The sequence below is a fragment of the Chlorocebus sabaeus genome, chromosome 1 (assembly GCF_047675955.1).
Source record: "Chlorocebus sabaeus isolate Y175 chromosome 1, mChlSab1.0.hap1, whole genome shotgun sequence".
NCBI classification, from domain to species: Eukaryota; Metazoa; Chordata; class Mammalia; order Primates; family Cercopithecidae; genus Chlorocebus; species Chlorocebus sabaeus.
In genome coordinates, this window is record NC_132904.1 from 33,307,747 (window position 1) to 33,321,408 (window position 13,662).

At 37.0% G+C, this 13,662-nt stretch overlaps 1 protein-coding gene across 5 annotated transcripts in view; it reads right to left on the bottom strand.

Annotated features, from left to right (window-relative positions):
- The window catches only part of ELP4 (elongator acetyltransferase complex subunit 4), a 266,231-nt gene that overhangs the window by 246,415 nt on the left and 6,154 nt on the right, over positions 1 to 13,662 (bottom strand). For all 5 annotated transcript variants that reach the window (XM_008003180.3, XM_008003187.3, XM_008003206.3 and 2 more), the window contains exon 2: positions 9,842 to 9,877. In XM_008003180.3, the coding sequence (XP_008001371.2) occupies positions 9,842 to 9,877 (36 nt within the window). The remainder of the gene's footprint in view (positions 1 to 9,841; positions 9,878 to 13,662) is intronic.

The window sequence follows — 13,662 nt, forward strand, 5'->3', positions numbered from 1 at the left end:
TGGGGTAGTGGCAGTAAGGTTGTAGAATAGAAAAAACACAGTATTTAAAGGATACAAGTCATCAGGATTTAATGTTTTCTGGATGTAGGAGAGACAAGCGTATCACTCAGGTCTCTGGCATGTGTTACCTGTTAGATGCAATAATCCAGAGTCCATAGGAAGAGAAACAGATATTGAAGAATGGAGCAGAATTTGGAGGTAGAGAAAGCTTCAAACACATTGATTTTGAGATGTCTGTAAGATATTCAGGAGGAAATGTTGAATAGGGGGTTAAATATGCTCTCTGCATTTCTCTATGTATCCTATATATATAGTAATGTCTGGAGATTACCGATTATTTTTATTCCCTGGTCATTCCAGTTATGGCAGGGACTGAGACCTTTCAGGAGAACGTGTAGCACTAGAAGAGGGAACAGGATACCATTATTTAAAATAAAGCCAAAGGAATCTTTAAAAACATAAGCAGAATGAAATCTCAGCACTTTGCGAGGCCGAGGCGGGCGGATCACAAGGTCAGGAGATCAAGACCATCCTGGCTAACACGGTGAAATCCCATCTCTACTAAAAATATAAAAAATGGCCGGGCGCGGTGGCTCAAGCCTGTAATCCCAGCACTTTGGGAGGCCAAGACGGGCGGATCGCGAGGACAGGAGATCGAGACCATCCTGGCTAACACGGTGAAACCCTGTCTTTACTAAAAAATACAAAAAACTAGCTGGGCGAGGTGGCGGGCGCCTGTAGTCCCAGCTACTCGGGAGGCTGAGGCAGGAGAATGGCGTAAATCCGGGAGGCGGAGCTTGCAGTGAGCTGATATCGGGCCACTGCACTCCAGCCTGGGCGACAGAGCGAGACTCCATCTCAAAAAAAAAAAAAAAAAAAAAACCAAAACAAAAAGTTAGCCGGGCGTGGTGGCAGGTGCCTGTGGTCTCAGGAGGCTGAGGCAGGAGAACGGCGTGAACCCGGAAGGCGGAGCTTGTAGTAAGCCGAGATCGCACCACTGCCCTCCAGCCTGGGCGACAGAGTCAGACTCCGTCTCAAAGAAAAAAAAAAAAAAAAGGAAAATCAGAACAGAACGTTATAACAGAAGGAAGGAAGGGAGTACTTCAAGAAAGGAGTGATTAACAACATCAAGTGTAACAGAGATTAAAAAGGAAGAGGGCTGAGAAGTATCCTCTAGGTTTAGCAGGGAGAAAGTCATTAAGGTGGTTTCAGTGAAATTGTAGTATTTGAGGTAGATTGAGGAATGACTGAAATACTACAAAATATGTAAGTACAGACTATACAAGAGGTTTGGCTATGAAAGGGAAGAGAAAAAGCAATAGTGGAGAAAGGGATAGGGTTAAGAGGGAAGATGTTGTTCCCCTTGTTTTTAAATAAAGCTTAAAAATACATTTGAGTATAGTTAAAGTACACACTGAAAAAAATTAATACAGTGGAAGAGATTAAAGATAAGGAGAGAAGGGAAATTGATATTGCTAGGTCCTTAGAAAGTTAGAATGAGATGAAATTTAAAGTGCAGATGAAAGATGATTCTCAAATAGTAGAAGGTACAGTATATCTTTGCATTTGTAAATAGAGTTAAGTTTTGAGGATTGATTTTAGGAACTTGGGTGAGTTCTCATCTGATAAAACTCTATTTTTTTTCTGTGTGACATAACTGTAAGTTATTCCAGAGGATTAAGATAAAGTAGTATACTATGTTAGATGTTTGAAGACATTTTGTTTGATGTCTTCACAGTAGTATACTACATTTTTTTTTTTTAAATTATACTTTAAGTTCTAGGGTACAGGTGCATAACGTGCAGGTTTGTTACATATGTATACTTGTGCCATGTTGGTGTGCTGCAGCCATCAACTCGTCAGCACCCATCAACTCGTCATTTACATCAGGTATAACTCCCAATGCAATCCCTTCCCCCTCCCCCCCCTCATTATAGGCCCCGGTGTGTGATGTTCCCCTTCCCAAGTCCAAGTGACCTCATTGTTCAGTTCCCACCTATGAGTGAGAACATGCAGTGTTTGGTTTTCTGTTCTTGCGATAGTTTGGTAAGAATGATGGTTTCCAGCTGCATCCATGTCCCAAGAAAGGACATGAACTCATCCTTTTTTATGGCTGCATAGTATTCCATGGTGTATATGGGCCACATTTTCTTAATCCAGTCTGTCAGTGATGGACATTTGGGTTGATTCCAAGTCTTTGCTATTGTGAATAGTGCTGCAATAAACATACGTGTGCATGTGTCTTTATGGCAGCATGATTTATAATCCTTTGGGAATATACCCAGTAATGGGATGGCTGGGTCATATGGTACTTCTAGTTCTAGATCCTTGAGGAATCGCCATACTGTTTTCCATAATGGTTGAACTAGTTTACAATCCCACCAACAGTGTAAAAGTGTTCCTATTTCTCCACATCCCCTCCAGCACCTGTTGTTTCCTGACTTTTAAATGATTGCCATTCTAACTGGTGTGAGATGGTATCTCATTGTGGTTTTGATTTGCATTTCTCTGATGGCCAGTGATGATGAGCATTTTTCATGTGTCTGTTGGCTGTATGAATGTCCTCTTTTGAGAAATGTCTGTTCATATCCTTTGCCCACTTTTTGATGGGGTTGTTTTTTTCTGGTAAATTTGTTTGAGTTCTTTGTAGGTTCTGGATATTAGCCCTTTGTCTGATAAGTAGATTGCAAAAATTTTCTCCCATTCTGTAGGTTGCCTGTTCACTCTGATGGTAGTTTTTTTTGCTGTACAGAAGCTCTTTAGTTTAATTAGATCCCATTTGTCAATTTTGGCTTTTGTTGCCATCGCTTTTGGTGTTTTAGACATGAAGTCCTTGCCCATGCCTATGTCCTGAATGGTATTACCTAGGTTTTCTTCTAGGATTTTTATGGTATTCGGTCTAACATTTAAGTCTCTAATCCATCTTGAATTAATTTTCGTATAAGGAGTAAGGAAGGCATCCAGTTTCAGCTTTCTATTTATGGCTAGCCAATTTTCCCAGCACCATTTATTAAATAGGGGATCCTTTCCCCATTTCTTGTTTTTCTCAGGTTTATCAAAGATCAGATGGCTGTAGATGTGTGGTATTATTTCTGAGGACTCTGTTCTGTTCCATTGGTCTATATCTCTGTTTTGGTACCAGCACCATGCTGTTTTGGTTACTGTAGCCTTGTAGTATAGTTTGAAGTCAGGTAGCGTGATGCCTCCAGCTTTGTTCTTTTGACTTAGGATTGTCTTGGAGATGTGTGCTCTTTTTTGGTTTCATATGAACTTTAAAGCAGTTTTTTCCAATTCTGTGAAGAAACTCATTGGTAGCTTGATGGGGATGGCATCGAATCTATAAATTACCTTGGGCTGTATGGCCATTTTCACGATATTGATTATTCCTGTCCGTGAGCATGGTATGTTCTTCCACTTGTTTATGTCCTCTTTTATTTCACTGAGCAGTGGTTTAGGGATGTAAAGGACCTCTTCAAGGAGAACTATGTTAGATTTTTGAAGACTATGTTAGATGTCTGAAGGTTTAAAAGGCCACTGAGATTACTGAAAATAAAAAAGAGGTGACCAGATTTATACAAAAGTTTTCTGGTCAGTGTTGAAAGCCTACTTGACGTTAGAGATCGTGATAGTCTCTAATAAATAATAAAAACAACTAAGAAGTCTATATATGGCAGCAATGACATGATATAGAAAGTGGAACATCCCCAGAAGGGATTTTTAAGGTAAATTATCATGTTTTAGTATAAAATGAGAAATTTCATTGTGAATCTCAGCTGCTATATATGTGATGTTGGGCAAGTTACTTGGCTTCTCTCAAAGCTTCAATTTCATTACCTATAAAGACACGTCCTCTCATTGTTGTGAAATTACGTGATACAATACATGTCAACGGCTTAGCATGTTGCCCAGCACACAGTAAATCCTCAATAAATGTTAAATGTTTCAATAAAATATTTAAGGATAAGATTTTAGGATATCAGAGTTTATTTTACATGAAACAGGTGTTATAGAGGGCAAACTGAAAAGGTCAGGAAAAGAAGGAAATAGGAAACCGAGTTTAAAGAGAAAAATACGGAGTAGTATAGACATAAAAGATAAGACCACTGGAACAGCTTAATTAGATTTGGTCTTAATTTGGTTTTAGATAATGACCAAAGATAACGAGGAGGTGAAGCATGATAGATTTGGCTGGCCATAAAGTTAAACAAACAAAAATCCTAGGAGTGGGTAACAGGTATATAGCCTGGTCTTTACACACTATTGTTCTGGGAACTGGTATAAGGGTCCTTAAGTCTTACAGTGTGAATTCTACAAGTAGGTAGTTGAAGCAAGAGATCCAGGGGAAGAAGGCCAAACTTACCTTCTCACTAGTCCTAAATATGTACTCTCTCTACTTTAGAAGGACCTAGTTATTACATAAGCATGCTCTGTTGATATCCTCTATTGTGTACTGATTAACAGTTTTCCATATGAGCAATTTTTTCTCTTCATCACACCTTTCTACCCGTACTTTGATTCAATTTAAGTCTTTTTCATACTTCTTATATCTGCATGTTATATATGTACTGTTCCTGGTTATTCCATATGCAACCAACATCTAGAGATTGACCTTGCCTAAGAGTGCTGAACACATTGTAAGAGCTTAAATGCTTCAGGACTAAAGGTCAGGTGGTTCTACTAAAGGACTGATATCAGTTGTCCTATTTCAGTCCTCTAAAGTAAGTTTAGTAGAATATCAAATATAGTAACACAAAACAGCGATCAGCAAAATTTTTCTTAAGGAATCAGAAAGCAAGTATTTTAGGACTTGTGATTCATACAGTTTCTGTTACAACTAATCAATTCTGTCCTTGTGGCACAAAAGAAGCTGTAGACAATGTGCACATGAATAAGTATGGCCATATTCTAGCATAATTTTATTTACAAAACTAGGTGACCAGCTAGCAGGCTGTAGTTTGCCAATTCCTGCATAGAAAAAAGTTCAGAATTTTTATTTTCTTTTTGAGACAGGATTTTGCTCCATCACCCAGGCTGGAGTCCAGTGGCATGATCACTGCAGCTTCAACCTCCCTTGCTCAATCACTCCTCCCACCTCAGCCTCCTGAGTAGCTGGGACTACAGGTACATGCCACCACACCCAGTAAATATTTATATTTTTTTGTAGAAACAGGGTTTTGCCATATTGCCCTGGCTAGGTAGCTCAGAATTTATTGCATGATGTAGAAGAAAAATATAGTTCAGCAAATTCAGAAAGGTTTTAGATGACTGACAAGAAATACTGTAATATCCTGTGAGAGGACTATTGAGACTGCTTAGTTTTTGCTATTACAGGAAATAATATGAATTAAAATTATGAAAAGTGTGGTGAACACATTCTAAGGTGGCCCCTATGATTCCTGTCTCCTGGTATTCATGCCTTTTTGTATCTCTTCCCCTTGACTGCAGCAGAATGTGGAACTTGCTTCTAATGAAGAGATTATGGCTAAGGATGTCATTTCTGTTACAAAAACCTATAACATTTTGCTGAGGGACATTCTCTCTTCTTAGTTTTGAAGGAATAAGACACCATCTTGTGAGATGCCCTATGGAGAGGGCAGCCTCTGGTTGCCAATCAGCAAGGAGCTGAATGTTGCGAACAACCACATGAGCTTGAAGGCAGATAGTTCCCTTGTCAAGCCTTCAGATGAGAACTCAGCCCTGGCTGACACCTATATTGCAGGCTTGCTGAGGACTCTGTGGAAGTGTGCCTAGATTCCTGACTTATCTGTGTTTTTATAAACTGTAAAATTTGTGTTAATATTGTTACACAGAAAAAATTCATACAAAAGTACACTGATAATAGGTTTAATTGTCCAAAAGTGTATCATTTATCTTCCAGGTCTAGAACTAAAATTATGTAATTAATGTAAAAGATTATTTTCAAAATAATACATTGATAAATGTCACCTATAATTTTAATAGGTGACAACTTCTATCGAACCTTTTTGATGCTCAATATCTTTACAAATATTCTTTAAAGAGACTGTGTAAACTCTAAATATTTACGCTATCAATTAACTTTTCAAACTTTTAAGCTGTTCCACATTTACCCATGTAACAGACTGTCAGAAAGTAATATAGATAAAACATCTCAAAGCCTATTCCAGTACTTAAGCATTAAATATTTTATGAAAAATCTATCTTTGATTTTTCGTTTTATTAATTGACAACCATCTTACATTTTTGAAGTACACAGTGGAGTCCCTTAGTTCTTCAATTTATTCCTCAGAGAATTTCCTTTCATCTGTTCATATATATTTATTTTGCTGTATTCAGAAGGTCTAAAGTGGACTTATTTTAGGTTTTTCTGGCAGTGCTCATTAGCTCTCGTTTCCATAGTTAAATTGCTACTGAAGCTGTAAATACAGTACTCTGAAAGCCCACACTCATGCACAGGTACATGCTTCTACATAAAACTGCCTTGGTAAATGAATAAACTATTTCATGAGAAAATGGTTAAAAAGTTGGAAATCTATAGTAAAATATTATTAATGCAAATAATCTTCATGTTTTAATTTTCTTTTACTTCTGGAATTAAAAAAGTCTTTCAGTGATGAGCAATATAGTAATACCCTAGGCTGCTAAACACTGAACTAAAATCCTCGTATTTTTATATTTTGAAACTATGTTTCCATATCTTCAAGTGGATTTAATTCATTGTACAAGTCACATAGACTTGGGAATGAAGAAAAGTGGAGAACTGCGGCCAGACACAGTGGCTCACACCAATAATCCCAGCACTTTGCGGGGCAGAGGCAGGAGGACTGCTTGAGGCCTGAAGTTTAATAACAGCCTGGGCAATATAGCAAGGCCCTATCTCTACCAAAAAATAAAAATAAAAATAAAAAATTAGCAGGGCATGGTGGTGTGAATGCTGTCCCAGCTACTCAGGAGGCTGAGAAGAGAGGACTATATAAGCTCAGGAGCTGGAGGTTGTAGTGAGCTACGATCATGCCGTTGCAGTCCACCCTGGGAAACAGAGCAAGGCTCATCTCTAAAAAAAAAAGAAAAGTGGAGAACTTCATCTGCTAATCTAATGTAATTGGACTGGTAAATATTAAAACGTTTGATAATATACAAGTGTTGTCAAGGGTGAGATTAGGGTAAACCGATATAATTGTTGGCTGACGCATATGACAGTATAACCTTTTGGGAGAGTAATCTAATAATAGCTAACAAAATTTAACATGCCACAATGAACCAAGTCTATAGAGTTTTTTCTACAAATATTTACATATGTGTGCAAAGGTTACACACAAGATTATGCACCATAGCATTGTTAATAATAGAAAAAGATGGAATTAATTTAAATTTTTCAGTAGAGAACTACTACAAAAAATTATGGCACATCTATACAATAAAATCCTATGCAGTTGTTAACAAGAATGAAGTAGTACATCTATATAAATGTACATAAATTGAAGTTTAAGATGTATTAAGTAGATAAAGCAAAGTGTGAAATGCTCCCATGTATATTACTTACATAGAAATATTTGGGTGGAATACCCAGGACACTATAATTTCAAGGGACGGAGGCTGAGGTTTTGAAAAAGCAACTTAATTTTCTTTACACACCGTTTTTGTATTTTGTGTATTTATACTAAACATGTAGATAATTTTCTCAATAAACACCTTCAGACATTCTTTATTTACCGTTAAGATACATTCTTAAAAATGTAACTGAGATAATCATTTCTAGAATTTCTTGATCACAGGTTATTTTTTTCTGTTACATGTAGTGTTAGGAATAATTCTGTCTTCAAAGTCCTTAAATGGTACTTTAATGACTCATGGGTGACATAAGTATCTCATAAGACATATTTTACTTAGCTTTTATTAAAAATTGTCTACTGTATGGATACTGAGGCACTAAATTCTAGGTAAATTTCCAGAAGATTATATTGTATTGATGAAAGTAAATGACTGGTAAGAAGTTGGCAGATACTTCACAGTCAAGAGCCAACAAGGAAATTAATGGCTGAGGTGAGAGAACACAGGGCCAAAACGATTAAATGATATACTTTCAGAAAGTTAATATATTACATTTTTAATAGCAATATGCTACAACTATATAAACCGATCTAACAAATACTGTATACCTGAAGATGTTTTTAGCACTCCCTATATATTGATTTCTATTTTAAAGACAAAATTTTTTGACTGGAATGGAGAAATACCGATCATGTGAAATAAGGATTTTTACAGTGCTGCAACTTTGATCCTTATTGTGCATTAATTTATAAAGGATTCCTTCATGTTGAGAAATTTGAAAATTCATCAAAAGAAAAAATCTCCATAAATGTGAGTTTTACTTTACTACTTAAAACTGTAATAATCTAAAAAGGGATGCAATTCCTATTTTATTGTTTATTGCTATTAAACAAAATGTGAAAAACTTTAGAGCATAGTTACAAAAAAGATGGATTTTGGAGTCACACAGAATTCAAGTCCTGGTTCTTAGATTAACTACAGAATACTGGGAAAACTACCCCATCCCTGTGAGCCTCATTTCCTCATGTATAAAAGGGAGAAAACATGAAGTATATTTAGCATCTTACGAGTTTGTTGTATTAAGTAAAAAAAAAAAACAAAGAAAAACACATAATGCATTTTGCACAATACATGACCAACAGTAAGAGTTAAACAAAAGGCAGCTCTCACTACTACTATTATTACTCTTCAATTATCCAGCATAGATGAGGAATAAAATGTTCTAGATAACGTTTTCCTTTATTAGACAAATTCTTACATACATGACAAATTTTAAGCATCACCACTTTGTATTTTACTCACTCTTGGGGCAATTTCTTCCAAAATACTTACTTTTTTGTTACATTAGGGGTCAATAAATATAAAGTCATGTTTTGGTGCCTGGCACTAATAACTTTGTCTAGATTAACATGCTTATTTTATAGTCCCAGTATGGTGAGTTCAGGTCATATTATATTTGGAATGTTATATTTAGGTCGGGACATGGTTCAAGAGACAATGAATGCCAGACTAGAAGGTGCATAAACAGAACAATCAGAACAGTGAGGTGTGTGAAAACCCTAACGTATAAAACCAGGTTAAGGAATGATGTCTATTTAGTTTGGAGAATATTTGAGATGAAAAAATAAGTATTTTCAAATATTTTAAGGGTGTCATGTGAAAAACTATGTAAATTCATTCTGTATTATATCAGAGGACAAAAATAGGAACAACAGATATGTTACAGATACATGAATTAAATATTAATATGGCTGCTTTGATTATATGACTGACAAGCTTTATTTCAATTCCAAGATTCTGTGACCTATATACACTAAAAAAGAAGGAAGGAAATTATGGTTATACACTTAAATAAGGACTCTTGTCACTTTAAAGGTGAACTAAAATACGATTTACTAAATCGTTACTTGTGTTTCAATAAAAAAATAATGACAAAATGATGTGATATATACGATGGACTTAGTATTTCAATTTCCCAAACTGATCCCTGTAATAATCCCACTTTAAATACTGAGATTCTCCAAAAAAATCAATTCACATTAATTTTAGTCTTTTTTAAAAAATTGAGCACAATGCACTGTAAACATTTTTAAGTTATAAAAGCTACATGTTTAGATATATTTGCCTAATTTATTTCAATTTCAGATCAACATTAGAATTTAAAATAGAACTTAAGTCAATTCCACTCTAATTTATCTTAAGTTCTGTCGTGTTAGTGATTTAAATAATTTTGGAATGGGAATTGGATAAAATGATTATGCACAACAGAAAACAATGATAGAGGAGAGCAAAGCATGTATTTTGTACTAACCAATTAGAAGAACTGTTCCAATGGCTAAACCTCCACCTGGAAATGAAACAAAACCAGAAGAAAATTAATTTACCTTTTCCATTATCTTTAACATAAAAGTTAGGTTTTATGAAGGAAAGGCACTTCAGTAACTTTAAAACTGCAGTTGTGAACAACATTTTAATTGCCTTTGCAATACTTTGCTCAAGGTGCTATTATAAAATAATTACATATTATATGTAATTACACACTACACATTACAATTACTTTCTTTTCTTTTTTTTTGAGATGGGAGTCTCGCTCTGTCGCCCACACTGGGATGCAGTGGCACGATCTCTGCTCGGCTCACTGCAACCTCCCCATCCTGGGTTCAAGCGATTCTCCTGCCTCAGCCTCCTGAGTAGCTGGGATTACAGGTGCCCACCACCACGCCCGGCTAATTTTTGTATTTTTAGTAGAGATGGAGTTTTACCATGTTGGTCAGGCTGGTCTCGAACTCCTGACCTCATCTGATCCACCTGCCTTGGGCTCCAAAAGTGCTGGGATTACAGGTGAGAGCCACCATGCCCGGCCTACAGTTACTTCCATAATATACTGTACTATCCTCCTTTCTTCTATGATAGAACCATACAGCATTCAACATAACTGTGGTTAAGCACTCCAATAATGTTATATTTAGCACTTGTTAACTCAAGACTTAAATGTGCACAGTAACTTTACTACAGAAGTAGTAAACATAGATAAGATTATAGAAATGCCACATTAATATTTATCTTCAAATTTAGTAAGATTTTGAGTAAAGAATTGATAATTAAAGCTATTTCTTCTTTATTATGAATAATATACACAAAGTCTGGACATGCTGTAAATATATATACAATTTAAAAGGAACGTATTTGCCATTTCAAACAAAAAAAGATCATCATTACAAAATACATTTTCAGTATTACTAGACCAGTGTTCTTTTACATATCTGAATTAGGTCGGGCACAGTGGCTCAAGCCTGTAATCCTAGCACTCTGGGAGGCCGACGTGGGCGGATCACTTGAGGTCAGGGGTTCAAAACCAGCCTGGACAACATGGTAAAACCCTGTCTGTACTAAAAATAGAAAAAAATCTGCTGCATGTGGTGGCACATGCCTGTAATCCCAGCTACTTAGAAGGCTGAGAAACGGGAATTTTTTATTTATTTATTTATTTTTGAGACAGAGTCTCACTCTGTCGCCCAGGCTGGAGAGCACTGGCACGATCTTGGCTCACTGCAAACTCTGCCTCCTGGGTTCAAGTGATTCTTCTGCCTCAGCCTCCAGAGTAGCTGGGATAACAGGCGCCTGCCACTACACCCAACTAGTTTTTTGTATTTTTAGTAGAGACGGGGTTTCACTATGTTGGCCAGGCTGGTCTTGAACTCCTAACCTCGTGATTCGCCTGCCTGGACTTCCCAAAGTGGTGGGATTATAGGCGTGAGTCACCGTGCCCAACCTGAGACACGAGAATTTTTTAAACCTGGGAGGCGAGGTTGCTGTCAGTTGAGATCGCACCACTACACTCCAGCCTGGGCAATAGAGTGAGACTCTGTCTCAGAAAAAAAAAAAAAAAAATCTGATTTATGGTAATATAATCATGAAATATATAATTCAAATGGTGAATCATTAAAAATCAATTTAAAAATTAATTTTAAGGCTAGGCGCAGTGGCACATACCTGTAATCCCAGTACTTTGGGAGGTCGAGGCAGGCGGATCACCTAAAGTCAGGAGTTTGAGACCAGCCTGACCAACATGGAGAAACCCTGTCTCTACTAAAAATACAAAAGTAGATGGGCATGGTGGTGCATGCCTGTAATCCCAGCTACATAGGAGGCTGAGGCAGGAGAATAGCTTGAAACAGGGAGGTGGAAGTTGCAGTGAGCCAAGATTGCACCATTGCACTCCAGTCTGGGTAACGAGCGGAACTCTGTCTCAAAAAAAAAAAAAAAAAAAAAAAAAAATTAAAGAACTTAGAACTACACTAAGACATTTGAGTACTAATACTTTGCTGTTCACTCCATTTGTAAAACTAGTACCATTTTAATTAATATCTCAAACACAAATTCACATAAAAATTTAAAAACTGAATATCAAAGAATAGAAACGTATTTAAAGTATAATTTAAAAAATACTCAAAGTTAGGCCAGGTGCGGTGGCTCACGCCTGTAATCCCAGCACTTTGGGAGGCCAAGACGGGTGGATCATGAGGTCAGGAGTTCGAGACCAGCCCGGCCAATATAGTGAAATCCAGTCTCCACTAAAATTTTAATACAAAAAAAAATTAGCCAGGCATGGTGGTGGGCGCCTGTAGTCCCAGCTACTTGGGAGGCTGAGGCGGGAGAATTGCTTGAACCCAGAAGAGGGAGGTTGCAGTGAGCTGAGATCGCACCACTGCACTCCAGCCTGGGCGACAGAGTAAGACTCCAGAAAATAAAAAATACTCTAAGTTGTTAGACAACTGGAGTCAATGTTAATTGTTTGGTTTTTGTATACAAATCTGAAAGAGACATTTAGAACACCAATAAAGAACTTTCCACAAAAAAGTTTTGTAGTCACATTTGTCATGTAGAAAAACTTAGTAACAAAAGTTCCTTTGATAGGCTGGGTACGGTGGCTCACACCTGAAATCCTAGCCCTTTGGGAGGCCAAGGCAGGCAGTTCACATAAGCTCAGGAGTTCGAGACCATCCTGGCCAACATGGCAAAACCCCATTAGCCAGATGTGGTAGCCTGCTCCTATAATCCCAACTACTCAGGAGGGCTGAGGCAGGACAATCGCTTGAACCCGGGAGGCATAGGTTGCAGTGAGCTGAAATCATGCCACTGCACTCCAGCCTGGGCCAAAGAGTAAGACTCTGTCTCAAAAAAAAAAAAAGTTCCTTTGATAGTGTTTATTTTTTGCCTTGCAAAAAAAGCGTAACTATTATGTTTTAAACAGTCTGAAATCCGGTAACACACATGCACCTAGAATAATATGCAACATAAGACTTATGCTAAGCGATTTACAGTGAGGCTAAACATCAATTTTATGACAATATGTAGAACATTTCAAACTCTTAAGGAAGGAAATAATGAAAATACCCAGTATATTTAAATGTTTCAACGTTTAAGTTTATATATTTATAAGACTTCTTAAGTTTACATTTAGACAGGTTCCTTCATTATAGCATTTAAAGTCATATCAGACTACATAGGATAACTTTAATTTTCAGATGAAAAGATAAACATAAGCTGATATATATATCATGATAGCCATCAAAAAGGATCAGGTCCGGGTGCGGTGGTTCATGGCTATAATCCCAGCACTTTGGGAGGACAAGGTGAGCAGATCACTTTAGCTCAAGAGTTTGAGACAAGCCTGGACAACACGGCAAAACTTCATCTCTACAAAAAATACAAAATTAGCAAGGCGTGCTGGCACCTGTAGTCCCAGCTACTTGGGGGGCTGTGGCAGGAGGATCAATTGAGCATGGGAAGTCATGGCTGCAGTGAGCAGTGTTCGCGCCACTGCACTCCAGCCCAGGGAAACAAGGTGAGGACCAGTCTCAAACAAATGGATCAGAACAAATGGTTTGCTTTGGTATAAGATTAGACTAAATGTTTAATTTTATAATGCCACACTAATGTTTTTATCCATTTGAACATCTTTTTATCCATTTGAACATCTCCTTACTTTCCTACTTTCCCTTAAATGCAAAAATAAACATTTAATTACACAATAGCCTTTTTGTGTACATATAAGGAGATGAATTGATGTAAGCATACAAGAGACATTATTATGGTGTCTAAGCTAGAGTAGGCACTATTAAAAAGTTT